Genomic DNA, 15,163 nt, shown 5'->3' on the forward strand with positions numbered 1-15,163 from the left:
ATAAAGTATCGTGTAACAACTTAGCTGATGATATATGCATTTTGTTTTTCATTCCAGGCAGAATTTACATTCTATGATGTTGCTGCCCGTTTCTCAGACGATGAGTGGAAGCTTTTGCACGAGTGGCAGAAGGAACTGTACAATAATGTGATGAAGGAAATTCAGGAGGCTTTGTATTCACTTGGTAAGATTAGCCTATCTTTAAAATCGGGAAAAATGTCAAGTAACCAACATGAATCCACAGTTTTTTTTTTTTTTGTGTAAAGGATTTTATATAATTTGTGTGGTTTGTTTCTAGGAGGTGTTTTTTTTTTTTTTTGTAAGTGCATTTATATAGTGCTTACTATCTCAAACAGAACGGTTTTTTTTTTTTTTTATACTATTGCTCAATCCCTTCTCAAAACGTTTTTAAAGTATGAGACAATCTTTAAAGCTGATTAGAAGTGTTACGTTTTTTAGTACAGAAGTACAGGAGGGCCGCAATCCCAATTCCAGATAAAATCCATAAATCCTAAAGTGAGTATTCTGAGTCTTCTCACTGGACTGGGTAAAAACTACTGGGATTTGGAGGTACCCGGTTCTTTTTCCCTAATTCTGGAGAGAAAAAGGATTACATTTTCCAACTTGTCTGAGCTGGCAAAAGGGCCATAGTGGTTTGGGGTGCTTGCAAGCTGGGGGATTAAGACAGGCTTCAGAATGTCTAAGGAAGAGCAGTGATGTTCCCCCACTCGGCTTGTTGCTGCAGGGGTCAGGCGGGGGCTATGCTGTGCTGCTGTTCGCAGCCTCTTCACTCCAGCAAGAAAGAGAGGTCAAATGTCTCATCGCCCTGAATTATCGTGTCTGGAGTTTGCGAGCCTGATAATACCGGGCACAGAGACACTTAGAATTATGGGTGGTGGAATTTAACCCGGAGGTGTCACTGCATTTGAAATTCCCCCACTCATAATGAGGCTAAAGAATCTGAAAGCACAGACCGAAAAATACAGATGATTTTTATGAACATATGCTGCAAAATGTAATATGCAATTCAAGGACAGTCTTTCCAGTGTGAAAATTGGCTGGGGTGCTGATTAGGGTAGGCATAATTGCGTAATAATGCAAAAATGCACCAAAATTTAGTGAGTATACACTGAATTTCCTGAGTTGCGCAACCCAACATTTTGTGCCGTTTTCTTAACTCAAAAAGCACCATAAGGTCCCAAGTGGACCTGAGGATACATTTTATGCTAAGGAAATAATGCTAAATGCAATAGAATATGAATCACAGTAGCCACTTGCTAAGTTTGTTGTTCCTGTGCACCTGCTATAAGATTGTTGTGCCAAATTACTCACAATTGCTCAAATACGCAGAATTGCATAGTGGTAATTTTGCGTCAAAAGAGTGATCCAAAATTACTCCAGCGTAATGAAAATGTATCCCAGGCCTAGTGTGATATGGGTTCACCTGGAAATAATGAACAATTTGTGGCTATGATTTGCAGTCGGGCATGCACGTCCTTTTCATGAACCGATAACCATTTTGAAAGGTTTCTTTTAAATACTTGCAAAGAAGACATTCCTTGAACTTTTTTTTCAGATTGTGGATTTGTACGCTGCAGAAGCTGTGATAGGAATTTTTGATGATCACCTACGGGGAACACAGTCTTTAACCGTTTGCCTGGCTGTCCTAGGGTGGTTGACTGTCTCATTTATTTGTCTCAAATCAACTATCCTTCATAAGTAGTGTGAAGTCAGAGTGACATTTCCTTTGTTTTTTAGGCTTAGTATGTGTCTAGAGTTGGTGATTATCTCATGACTGTCTGAAGTTTGTCGCTGTTAGGTTTGTTGTTCTAGTTAAGTAGTGTGAAATGGCGAGCCAATCAGTACAGTATGTTGAGTTCGTATGATGTAATGAGGTGGGTACAAATTAGGAGGTCAAGGTGTTGCCTTTTTTGCGTTGGAAAAAAGAGAAGTTGATAGTCATTTAATAAGTATAACACTTATTCTTTAGAGTTGTTGCTTGGAATATCAAAATCTCCTAGTAGAACATTGAGGGAGTGGTGTGTCATCATTGAGGTGTTACTGTGCTCGAGGAAGGAAGTGGTAGAATCCTTTCTGTATATGACATTGAAGTGCATCTTGTAAAAAGATGGTGGAGTATTTCGAGTGTTGGTATGTGCAAAAATACTCTGTACTGTAGATAAGAACTGTAATATGGCTGCTGGTGCTCATCTGGCAAAAACGTCTTAAGTGTAGTAGTTAGACCTGGCATATTTTGGTGTGTTTCCCCTGTCTTTGCCTTCTGACCTCCTGTTTTGATGGTATGCTGGACTCTGTTTATCATCATGATGTTTCCATGGTAATACAATATCTTTATCATTATGGGGTTTCAAATATAAAATCGAAATTGACTAACCAATACTAATTAATTCCCAACATAAGGGTTGTTCAGTTCTCTCATAAAGGAAAGATTTGAAATAAAAAAAATAAAAAAAGAGCAATTATCAACAATTTTACAGGAATACATAAACTAGGGGATAGTGTACTTTGTTTCCCTGACCTATTATTATTTCACCCTAGATAGCTGGACAGAATTAGGAAATTAGACACTCACAAAGTCTACTCACTAATTTTTCTGTTAGGAAAACTATCAATATTGGCAACTAGTACCAATAAATAATTGTGAGGATTAATCTAGATAATCTTAGAATAGGTGAGTGATTCTGTCCTCTGGATAATCATACAAATAAAGGTTTTTCTTTAAAAAATGAAGTTTTCTCATGAAAAGATTACAAAAGAGGTATTTTGTTTGTTTCTAGGTGCTTTCAATATAGAGAGATTTCCAGTCCTGATGATGAACCGTTGTTGATTTATGCCTGTATATGAGTTAATTGTGGATTGATGTAAAAATAATTTAGTGACTTCAAGACTCCTGGATTGGAGGAGTCTTTTGGAAGTTCACTGATTGTTGTTTAACCACTTTTTTGTATGTATTGTACATAACACTGGCACTTTATGCACCACAATATTCACCTTCACTATGTTTTTATTTTAGGAGTACTTTATATTTAAAAACTATAAAAAAATATTTGTTTTTGAACAAAAAGGTCATACCGAATGATTTTGCAAAGAAATAAAATATGAACTAACTTAAGGATACCATATTGAGTAAAAAGGGTTCCTTTGCTTGATAAATTAATTTTGCTGTGTAAGTCAAGGCACATACTTCCCCTTTCTTGACCAAAAATTGTGTTGATTACTTTTTTAGAAAGTGGGCATTTTCTTGCTTCAACCATTCTGTGCCTCTGCCTGCTTGTGTATTCCGAGTCTGGGTCAGACTGACAGTTGGGCTGTTGTGAATTTCCTCTATACCAGTGGTTTTCAAACTTTTTAATGCTGCGAAAAAGAAAATAAAATCATCGACCCCCCCCCCCCCAATAATTTTTTCCCAATTATTCTTTTAAGTTGGCAATGTGTAAACCTGTCTAGACATATTTAAACATTGCAGTTAAGTTCTGTTACCTTTCTAAAAATGCAAAAAAAAAACTGTTTTCTACTTGAAACAAAGCACTGGTAGCTGTATAATGTATCTTTTGGCCAGAGCCTGCCCCTCCCCCCAGGTTTGCCTGAGGTTGATGCTTCTTCCTTTAAAAGAGCATAGACTGGACTTTGCTGTGTATCCTGCTTGTGGAATTTCATGAAGGGCTTGGAGTAGAGCTTGCCTCCTGTTGGAAGTCTCAGAGTTATCAAATACTTCAGCTTCATCTACCTACAGCACTGGGAACTGTGTGTTTCATGCTGCAACATAGGAAAAACCACTGTGACGCCTTCAAAGATGCTGCTGACAGCACTGTGACCTCATGACACAACACAGAGCCGCGCCCCACGTCGTACCGCAACTCGGGTCTCATCGCCACCTGACCGTCACAAAGCGCCTGCTTGCACGTGACCTGTGTGCTCTGCATCGCCTTGCTCGCACCGCAGCCTTGGCGTCCCTGCCGCTGCCTGCACTGTGGCCTGTGGACACCGCTCATGAGGTACACAAAGCGCTGTTCTGTCCCACACCGCAGCCCCGATCCACTGATGCCATCTACTCCAGCATCAACATATGCCCCTGTCTGCACTGCAACCTGTGGGCGATGCACAGAGGCCACCCTATGCTGCACAGCTGCCTTCGGCCTACCAACGACAGAGATTCAGCAATGAATCCGTGACTGCCTGCACCGTCACCTGGAGACACTGCAGCTCTGGTCTCACTGATGCTGCACAGAACCGGCAGAACAGATTGCTGTTTTGGTGTGATGGGGACATGGGTCCGTTGGGGACCCTGAGTGGATGGCCCGCATGATTGTCGGAGTGGTTGGAAAAGATGCAGAGCTCACATTACGTGGCAGGCTTAGGAGAAGGAGAATGCAGTAAATGGTGTCTAACTCTGATCTGCTTGTCATATATGCAGCACCCGGAGAAAAGACCCTTCATTCTTTGATCAGCCCAGTTGTACTGGGCTGTGCAGGGTGAGTAGGTGACTGTACTATTAATACTGGGCCTCTAAAAACTGAGGTGCTTGACAGAAACTCCAGAGTGGGGGCTGGTATGTATTCTCTTGCTATGCTTTCTGCGCATGAGAACCAGTAAGCAGGTGAAGTGAGAGGTGGAAAACTTGAGTAAATCTCAGCCAGTGGTAATGAGCCGGGAGCTGTAGTCAATCACATTTCGATCACTATACTACTTTAGAGTAAATGGGCTTTTGGCTGAAATGTCACTGGAGTCCATGGAGAAAGTAAGGGGCATTTGGGTCAAGAGAAGCTCGGTGTGGTTGTGCTTCAGACTTGAGTAGTGTCTTCGGCTCTGTACCAGAGGATTTAAATTCATTCACTTTGGTTTGTTTACCATGCAGCACAGTTCATCGTACCATCACACCTTCAGAGGGTGATTGTGTCATAAAGTTCAAAATATTCCAGAGAGTCCTGTGGTACAGCAGGGAAACAGTGTGGTACCTGATTGGATGTGTGGAAGAAACCCTGATAATTGATGCTCTTACAAGTAAGGAGAAGGGCTTTGGATGCCATGTGGTGATTATACTAGTATTCAGTAGCTGTTATGCAGATCACAAAAGTAAAACCCATTCAGATGCTATTTCCCGTCTGTGTATTCACGTTGGCTTAGGAAATTATTTATTGTGAGAGACTAGCAAAATGATTCTTGACTTGTACCGTGAGTTACTAAGCTTTGAATTGATTCAGAAGATGGCCCATTAACTCAAATCATAAAATAATTTATTTACAAGAATATATCTTATAGAAACATAAACATTTGGGATATTAAGTTAATTAAAAAAAAAAAAAACTTAGTACACAAACAGCTAATTAAGTGAAATAACCAAATTCAAATGAATCATTAAAGCACCTGTTTATGCTGTGTGTTAGTTAAAAAAAAAAAAAAAAAAAAAATCACTTTATTGAATTTCATTAGGGTTTAAACACAAACATGATTAATTGGGCATATGCTGTCTTTGGTTTCCCAATTCCACTCTCTCACGCCCCATATAAAGCAGCAATTTAAAAAAAGCAGATACAAAAAGAGAGACTCATTAGCGCACCCTTCCACTTCCAAAAAGCAAAGTGAATCCGAGTGGAGCATCATATAGCCATTAGTACCTGAAGAATGATACCAATCGGAGGGGAATTATTGTAAATGGGACACACCGTCTGTGAGTGTGAAACATAGATGTCCATATGCCCATTTGCTGCAGGATGGGCATTTGGAGGTCCTACTCAATCGAGTGAAGGTTTTGGTGGCATCCAGGAAGTCTGACACCACGGCCAAGTCGTGGTCTATATTCTGCAATACTGCGAATAGTGTATGCAGATTAGAAGAAGTGGACCATCCAGAAATAAAACCTGACTGATCTGGGAGAACTAACAATGGCGTGAGGAGGGATAAGCGATTGGCAAATGCTTTAGCTAAGATTTTAAAATTGCAGTTAATAATAGAAAGGGGCCTGTGGGACCCGCCCAGATCAGGAGGTTTAAGCAGTTTTATAATCGGTGCCTCGCGCATAGTGGGATGTAGCCAACACTCCTGTTTCACCTCGTGAAAAACCCCCAATTGCACTGGAGCCAAAAGGTCCAACTATGTTTAATAGACTTACCTGCCTGCAATTGCGGTATCACTTCCCAGATTTCATCAACTTTAAGATCCTGAGCTAGAAACTCCGTGCTGAGCCAGCCCAGAGGCACATCATCTAGTTAGGACTCCACATCAACGAGATCTCTCATCCCATACAGTGCAGACTGGTAATACAGATTCCTAGTTCCTGGTGAACAAATCAGTGATTTCAAGCCTAAACCTCTCCCCGAACTGATGATTTAGTAAGGAGCGCGGGGAAAAGCACCAGTTTATGCTGAGAAGAATCTTGGTCGGTACGGATAGGAAAAGTAGTAGAACAGGAGAGTCATCCAAACGCGTATAAGCAAGATGCACCACATGCTGAACCCAGGCCCCACCCCTCGGGAAATCAATCAATAATGCAATTGAGACCAGCTGCCGTGATCCCCGGAGTCAAAAGTGCCTTGCTTTACGAGTGGATGCTGTAAATTCTAAATGTCAAGTAGGTTGTGGTCTTTAGCTTGCGGGAGGCAACAAAGCGGGTAAGTGGGTGGTACATGAGAGCGATCAAAATCGCTTCCCCCAACACTGGCCCTATGGAAGTGATCTGACCCCACCATCCATCAAAGAACTTGGGATCATCTGTATTCTGGTCGTAGCAATTGACATTCACAATGCCATGGGACAACAACTTCCTCCACATGATCGTGTAGGGACCCAGTGTGTCACATAAGGAACCCTGTGGAACTGCTTATGAGAGTAACTGTCCTACGTGCATATGTGGAGTAGGTAGAAAAAGTTGTACGCATTCCATTTATTCACAAAAGTGTAGCCAGTGGTAGTGCCCCGGTGTGTCTGTAACAGAGCAATGTGAATGCCAGGTCTACAAAGGTAAGACGTATATAACTGAGCTTCTGCAGTTCACCCAACCCCCTTATATTTCATGTAATGGCATTTGTAAGGCGTGATGGATGGGCGTAGTCATCAATGTGTTGGTCATGCTACTGTGGTGGAAAGCAAAGGATTTGTTATACGAGGTATGAGAGTATGAGGGCCAAGACAGCAGTATTGCATTGCGACCATTCTGGAGCATTCAGCACGGAAAACAAACACAATCGACCTCCCCATATCTTGCCTCCCTGCCTCTCTCCCACTGACAGCTGAATTTCCTCAAGAAGATTTTCCCTCCCCAAACACAACCTGTAAAACAATAACGGTAATAGAAATCTCCCAAAAAAGGGAGCTAGAGGAGGGGCAATAAACCATCCTTGCAGTAAGAGGTAACCTATGGGGTGCAGCCAGATACTCAGCTGGGTACATCCTTGGCAAAGGTCCTGAACAAAGCATAGGTGTCCAGGGAAAATCAGTACAAACCTCTATGAACAGAAAGTATATGTTACATGCATGATCAAGCTAGAAAACAAAAAACAGAATAAAAAAGTCAGAACAATTCTTAGAAACTAGTAGTTATTCTGTATTTAGGGTCTTATCGCATAGGGTCACATTGAGGGACAAGTCATCCCACGTCAGCATCGAGTGAGGCTGGATGGGATGGTCCCAACAGACACGTCCTCTTGGCCCTTGAGATATGTCTGTGCAGGAAGTCCGACACCTGCTGTGGGTTGGTGAAGATGTGGTCTTTGCCATGACATGTGATCTTAAGGCTCGCCAGGTAAAGCATGGCATATGGAATTGCCGGAGCTTTGGCTTGACAGGGATGAACTTACGACTGGCCTTCTGCAGTGTGAAAAAAAATGTTTCCCTTACAAAGAAAAAGAGAAGAAAAAAGGTATTACACAAATATGATGACTGTTTCACTGTGCAAAATATTGCAGCAAAAGTTTAGTAAATTCCTTAGAGTTGTAAATATTTATGCATGTGGGTGTGGATTTTCGAATACCTTTATGAAACGTTCTAATTGTGTCCTCAACATCCACACCTATGTATTGCGTGCTTTGTGTTCTGTGTATATTTCTGTATATACTGTGCATGTTAGGTTTTTTCACTCTATCGCTACCCCTACTATTTGCATTTTTACTATCTCCACATCAATAATGGTGTCTATATTATCAGATCTAGATTGATTTTTATTATTGTTGGGAATGCCTAATTGTGAATTGGATTATTCAGATATTTCTACGTAAAACAATATTCTGAGAACTGATGAAAGAATGGGGTTTGTTAGACACCTTCCATTATGGTAACATTTCTGCTAATGTAGGCCACTTTTATAAGGAATTGCATTATTAATTATATTCTTTTTCATTTTGAAACAGGCCCGCTAATTGCCATCTCAGTCTTCTCGTTAAGAGCTAAGGGAAAGGAAGAGCTGTATTCCACGAACAAGCAAGACTCTGAGGGAAGCCATAGTACTAATCCATCCCCAAGTGAGTGATAAGAGGCCTGACGGATCAGGACCTAAAACTGTTCCTGCCATAGTTTAATAGGTTTGTTAGCAGACACATTCACCAACATGTATTAGATACATACATGTGCATTTGTTTTACATATGAATATTGCGACAAACGCCTGTCCGAGCAGAGGATCTGGCACATTATTTTAACACACATATAAGCATGTACATGACATGCACCATATGTTTATATGCACACGTGCCTTAGAGTAATGAGGATGGAAGTCAATGCTGCCTGAGCAGCAATTGGTTCTGAAAGATTTTCAAACACAGCAGCAAATGCTCTTGTAATCAGTTTATAAATTGATGGCTCTGTGCTCTTGCATGTCATACCGCTGTTCTCTTGAAATGAGACTTGTCATTAGGTGAGCTGCTTCTTTTTGTGGGGGTTTAAGTCTCTGATGACGAAATTTACTTATGCACCAGTAGATGCAGTTGTACTCCGATAAAACTAAGACATCTATCCTGTGTACTCTTTTTGGCTAAGTAATTGGAGTGCAGTGACCAGAGGTGGGAATAGTCATCCTTGACCAGAGTTGAGATTTACATTTTGGTCATGTATGGTGACCTGGGCGTATGTTGTTCTTTAACAGTTACTGTAAGGAAATGCCTCCTTGGCATGGTTACCCCCTGAATTTTTGCCTTTACTGATGCTAAGTTTTGATTTGAAAGTGTGCTGAGGCCTGCTAACCAGGCCCCAGCGTTCTTTCCCTAACCTGTACTTTTGTTTCCACAATTGGCCCACCCTGGCATCCAGGTAAGTCCCTTGTAACTGGTACCCCTGGTACCAAGGGCCCTGATGCCAGGGAAGGTCTCTAAGGGCTGCAGCATATCTTATGCCACCCTGAGGACCCCTCACTCAGCACACACACTGCTTGCCAGCTTGTGTGTGCTAGTGAGGACAAAACGACTAAGTCGACATGGCACTCCCCTCAGGGTGCTATGCCAACCTCACACTGCCTATGTAGTGTAGATAAGTCACCCCTCTAGCAGGCCTTAGAGCCCTAAGGCAGGGTGCACTATACCATAGGTGAGGGCATAAGTGCATGAGCACTATGCCCCTACAGTGTCTAAGCAAAACCTTAGACATTGTAAGTGCAGGGTAGCCATAAGAGTATATGGTCTGGGAGTCTGTCATGCACAAACTCCACAACACCATAATGGCTACACTGAAAACTGGGAAGTTTGGTATCAAAGTTCTCAGCACAATAAATGCACACTGATGCCAGTGTACATTTTATTGTAACATACACCCCAGAGGGCACCTTAGAGGTGCCCCTGAAACCTTAACCGACTATCTGTGTAGGCTGACTAGTTCTAGCAGCCTGCCACACACCAGACATGTTGCTGGCCACATGGGGAGAGTGCCTTTGTCACTCTGTGGCTAGTAACAAAGCCTGTACTGGGTGGAGGTGCTTCACACCTCCCCCTGCAGGAACTGTAACACCTGGCGGTGTGCCTCAAAGGCTCACACCCTTTGTTACAGCACCCCAGGGCACTCCAGCTAGTGGAGTTGCCCGCCCCCTCCGGCCACGGCCCCACTTTTGGCGGCAAGGCCGTAGGAGATAATGAGAGAAACAAGGAGTCGTCACTGGCCAGTCAGGACAGCCCCTAAGGTGTCCTGAGCTGAGGTGACTCTAACTTTTAGAAATCCTCCATCTTGCAGATGGAGGATTCCCCCAATAGGATTAGGGATGTGCCCCCCTCCCCTCAGGGAGGAGGCACAAAGAGGGTGTACCCACCCTCAGGGCTAGTAGCTATTGGCTACTAACCTCCCAGACCTAAACACGCCCTTAAATTTAGTATTTAAGGGCTCCCCAAAACCTAGGAACTCAGATTTCTGCAACCTAAGAAGAAGACTGCTAAGCTGAAAAACCCTGCAGAGAACACGGAGACACCAACTGCTTTGGCCCCAGCTCTACCGGCCTGTCTCTCCCCCCCTTCTAAGGACACTGCTCCAGCGACGCTTTCACCAAGGACTAGCGACCTCTGAATCCTCTGAGGACTGCCCTGCTTCTAGAAGGACCAAGAACTCCCGAGGACAGCGGGCGTGTTCACCAAAGACTGCAACTTTGAAACAACTTGCGTTTCCCTCCGGAAGCGTGAGATTTAACACTCTGCACCCGACGCCCCCGGCTCGCCTTGTGGAGAACAATCACTTCAGGGAGGACTCCTCGGCGACTGCGAGACCGTGAGAAGCCAGAGTTGCCCCCCTGAGCCCCCACGGTGACGCCAGCAGACGGAATCCCGAGGCTCCCCCTGACTGCGACTGCCTGCTTCTAAGATCCGACACCTGGTAAAGACTGCACCCGCAGCCCCCAGGACCTGAAGGATCCGAACTCCAGTGCAGGAGTGACCCCCAGGAGGCCCCCCCCCCCCCTTGCCTGCCTGCATCGCTGAAGAGACCCCTTGGTCTCCCATTGATTTCAATTGAAAACCAGACGCTTGTTTGCACACTGCACCCGGCCGCCCCGTGCCGCTGAGGGTGTACTTTCTGTGTGGACTTGTGTCCCCCCCGGTGCCCTACAAAACCCCCCTGGTCTGCCCTCCAAAGATGCGAGTACTTACCTGCTGGCAGACTGGAACCGGGGCACCCCCTTCTACATTGAAGCCTATGCGTTTTGGGCACCACTTTGACCTCTGCACCTGACCGGCCCTGAGCTGCTAGTGTGGTAACTTTGGGGTTGCTCTGAACCCCCAACGGTGGGCTACCTTGGACCCAAACTTGAACGTAGGTGGTTTACTTACCTGCAAAAACTAACAAACTCTTACTCCCCTCAGGAACTGTTGAAAATTGCACTGTCTAGTTTTAAAATAGCTATATGTGATTTATGTGAAAAGTGTATATGCTATTTTGCTAATTCAAAGTTCCTAAAGTACCTACCTGCAATACCTTTAATTTGAAGTATTACATGTAAATCTTGAACCTGTGGTTCTTAAAATAAACTAAGAAAATATATTTTTGTATACAAAAACCTATTGGCCTGGAATTGTCTCGGAGTGTCTGTTCCTCATTTATTGCCTGTGTGTGTACAACAAATGTTTAACACTACTCCTTTGATAAGCCTACTGCTCGACCACACTACCACAAAATAGAGCATTGGTATTATCTCTTTTTGTCACTATCTTACCTCTAAGGGGAACCCTTGGACTCTGTGCATACTATTCCTTACTTTGAAATAGTGCATACAGAGCCAACTTCCTACAGCTACCATGAAGAATAATTTTGCATCTGAAGGATTCAGTGCACCTGTTTTGTTACATAAGGAGACTTACTAGAGCCGGGTTCACAGGTTGATTTGAAACTTCCCTTACCAACAACAGACCCTTCTAAAAGAAACATTTTTAATATTGGCTATATAGTAAAATAAGTGACAACGCTAAATTTGTGTGAATTTCTAATAAGGTCCAAACTATCTCATAGCAAAAGGAGAGCCATTTTTTCAGTTGGGTTGTATGGGGTATGTACTTCTGTTTGAACTAAAACTCAGGTAGAATTAATGTAGCCTGTTGGGTTCATTGCCACAGCTGCTAGTTGTAAATTGGCCAGCCTTGTGGACCAACAGACGTTACATGCAAGTCTGTACTGTTGTAAGGGGTATATGTGATAATGCCTTCCTGAACAGTGATATGACCACATAGGCTGCAACAAATGTGGCGGAGTAACTTTTCTGCAAACGTCGGGGTCTGACAGCTGTACTTATGTTTCTAATGGCTGCGCCCACACTGGCACCACTGACAAACTGTGCATTATTTTTTTTATATATATATTTTTTTTTCCAGTCATGGATCGCCAGGGGACCACAAAAGGGGAAAAACTGAACAAAAATTAAAATGACCCTCATAACCTAGGAGAAAAATCACAGGGTGGCCATGTTAAAAATTGTATTGTTGGTTGACTGGGGGTGTGAGCCTGGGACAAGCAGCAACCACAATACTTGTCAAGGTGAGGCACAAGCCAACCCTAAATTAAGTGGTGCTCAGCCCTCTGGCAGCTTGCACAGGCTTAACGTAAAGGCACTACGTAAAGTATTTGTGAACACTTCAAACAGTGGTAAAGTTAAAACACACAAAAAGGATACCACACTAGATTAGAAAAATAGAGGATTTGAGCTGGAGGTATGTACTTTAAAATATTTCTTTGAAAATAGAATCAAAAAGCACAAAGCGCCAGCCATGGCTATCTGATCGTGCCGGACTGGGACAACAGCAAAAGTTCAGGCTGATTGTGTTGGAGAGCGGGCCTGCTACAGGGACCCATTTAGGCCTGCTGAACAAAGTACCTTTAATCCTGGCTTGCTGAGCATTGCAAGGATCTGTGTCGACAATGTCGCACAGCCGAAGCGATGCATCCATTCCGAGATGCAGCAAGGCTGTGATTTGAGGTCCTGCTTCATTGTCTAGGCCAGGGTTCTGCAAAGTCAGTCCTGGAGAGCCGTGTCCAGGCCAGATTTTTAGCATATCCACATTTAGAAAAATGTAGATTTTCCTAGTAATTTATGACGGAAAGTCTTAATTTTATTAAAGACACGGAGGCGAATATTATGCGTTCTTTTCATGCTTTATTTAAATAGCAGCAGTCAAGAAAACTACAACTCCCAGCAGGGTTAGCGACCTCGTAACCAATGGGAGTAAAACTGCAAAGACAACCAGCCAATCACTACATTACATGAACTATAGAGAGTACGCTTGACTGCGCACAGCCCTCTTTTCTTGAGCGAGCAAATTTAGCTAGAAACATAAAACAACAGGTAGATGAGTCCAATAATAGCAAACGCCAAAGAAATCGAACAGAAGTCCTGCAGCACAGCGATGATGCGAACTGTATGAGGATGAATTTGTAGCTCCCGCGAAGGTTGCGATGATACGTCCTGCGACATCCCAATCCATGGTGAGAGGACAGAACCGGTGGAGTCATCCGGAAGCTGGCGGAAGAGCCGGAGTCGCTGGGAGGGAAGAAAAAAGTACATATTAAAAGAAGTACTTGTGGTGGGATAATATTCGCCTCCGTGTCTTTAATAAAATTAAGACTTTCCGTCATAAATTACTAGGAAAAATCTACATTTTATGACCAGACCGGAGGCTCTTATTATGCACGTTTAAAGCTTATCAACAACAATAGAAGCGGCAGATGTAACAGGTTTACAGTAAAAGGTTTTAAACACGTTATCATTGGACCAATCTGCGGACCTGAGAATGTGCTCCAAACTGGAACCCAAGGCAAAAGCCTTGGAGGCCATGGCACCCCTGGCTGAATGAGCCCCAAACACTGAAATATCAATCCCAGCCAGGGACATGATCCATTTGACCCACCGAGCTAAAGTTGCCGAAGACACAGGTTTATGGGGCTTACGAAATGATATTAACAATTGATTAGATGAAGACGTTCTCAGGACCGCAGTCCTTTTTTCATATTCTTTTAAACAAAGACCCTCACAGAGATTTGGTTTATCTGGAAAGAAAGGGTAAAATACTGAATGTAGATTAGTCTTAGTACGTTTGGAGATATGGAACAGAACTCGCGAAGGTAAAAATTGACGGGCGGAAACATCCAAAGGCTTAACGTCCGAAGTTCTCTTCATGGATATTAAACACAGAAGCATAGTAAGTTTAGCAGACAGCATTTTGAGTGTTAGGTTAGAATTGTCCGGCCAATCGACAAGAAAATTCAATACCAGGGAAACATCCCAGAGATGAGAGTACTTGACAGAAGGGGGTCTGGAAAGCTTAACGCCTTTTAGAAGGCGACAGATCAAAGGGTGGGAACCGATAAGAATACCATCTACTAGAGAATGATTAATAGATATTGCCGATCTGTAGAGATTTATTGTCCGATAAGATTTGCCTAGACCCGCCTGGGTGGCTAGGAAGTTAATGATCAAATTGACATCCGCTGAAAAGGGATTGGCACATTGTCCCACACACCAGCTTGACCAAAGAGACCAAGCTGACTCGTATGCTCGTCTTGTACCTGGCGCCCATGCATTGTTGATAAATTCCGTAGCTTCTGACGAAATCGGTAAGGATTGTTGGGAAGACCGGAAACGTACCATGCTGACAGAGTTAGAGAACTGTCTAGGATTAGATTGTGGGGACACCCGAGTGGGTCCAGGAGAAGGGATGGAAAGTTCGGAAGAAGAATTGGAAAGTCTACCGCAAGTTCGAGAAGAGGGGGAAACCAGATCTGTGATTGCCAAAAGGGAGCCAGGAGAACCAAGGACGCCTGTTGCCGTCGGACTTGATTTAGAACTCTGTTGATAAGGATAAAAGGTGGAAAAGCATAGTTGAGACCAGTCTTGAAGAAACGCGTCCGTGGCTAATGCTAGAGGATCTGGACGCCAACTGAAGAAACGGGGAAGCCGAGCGTTGAGTCTGGATGCAAATAGATCTATCTGAAAGGGGCCCCACTTCCTCTCGAGATACCGGAAGACTGAGCGGTGTAACATCCAGTCGCTGGAATCGAATAAATGACGAGAATGCCAGTCTGCAGTGGAGTTCAAGGAGCCTGGAAGGTACTCGGCTATGAGGGAAAACTTGTGAGCCAGACAAAATTCCCAAAGACTCTTGGCCAGTAGCGCCAAAGGTCTGGATCTGGTGCCCCGAGGTGATTGATATACCGTACTGCCGCAATGTTGTCCATGCGAAGCAGGATAGAACATTGAG

At 43.5% G+C, this 15,163-nt stretch overlaps 1 protein-coding gene across 9 annotated transcripts in view; it reads left to right on the top strand.

Annotated features, from left to right (window-relative positions):
* The window catches only part of LOC138274914 (zinc finger protein 34-like), a 278,326-nt gene that overhangs the window by 245,658 nt on the left and 17,505 nt on the right, over positions 1 to 15,163 (top strand). For all 9 annotated transcript variants that reach the window (XM_069219026.1, XM_069219027.1, XM_069219034.1 and 6 more), the window contains 2 exons: positions 58 to 184; positions 8,364 to 8,474. In XM_069219026.1, the coding sequence (XP_069075127.1) occupies positions 58 to 184; positions 8,364 to 8,474 (238 nt within the window). The remainder of the gene's footprint in view (positions 1 to 57; positions 185 to 8,363; positions 8,475 to 15,163) is intronic.

The sequence above is a fragment of the Pleurodeles waltl genome, unplaced genomic scaffold, assembly GCF_031143425.1.
Source record: "Pleurodeles waltl isolate 20211129_DDA unplaced genomic scaffold, aPleWal1.hap1.20221129 scaffold_209, whole genome shotgun sequence".
Classification (NCBI taxonomy): Eukaryota; Metazoa; Chordata; class Amphibia; order Caudata; family Salamandridae; genus Pleurodeles; species Pleurodeles waltl.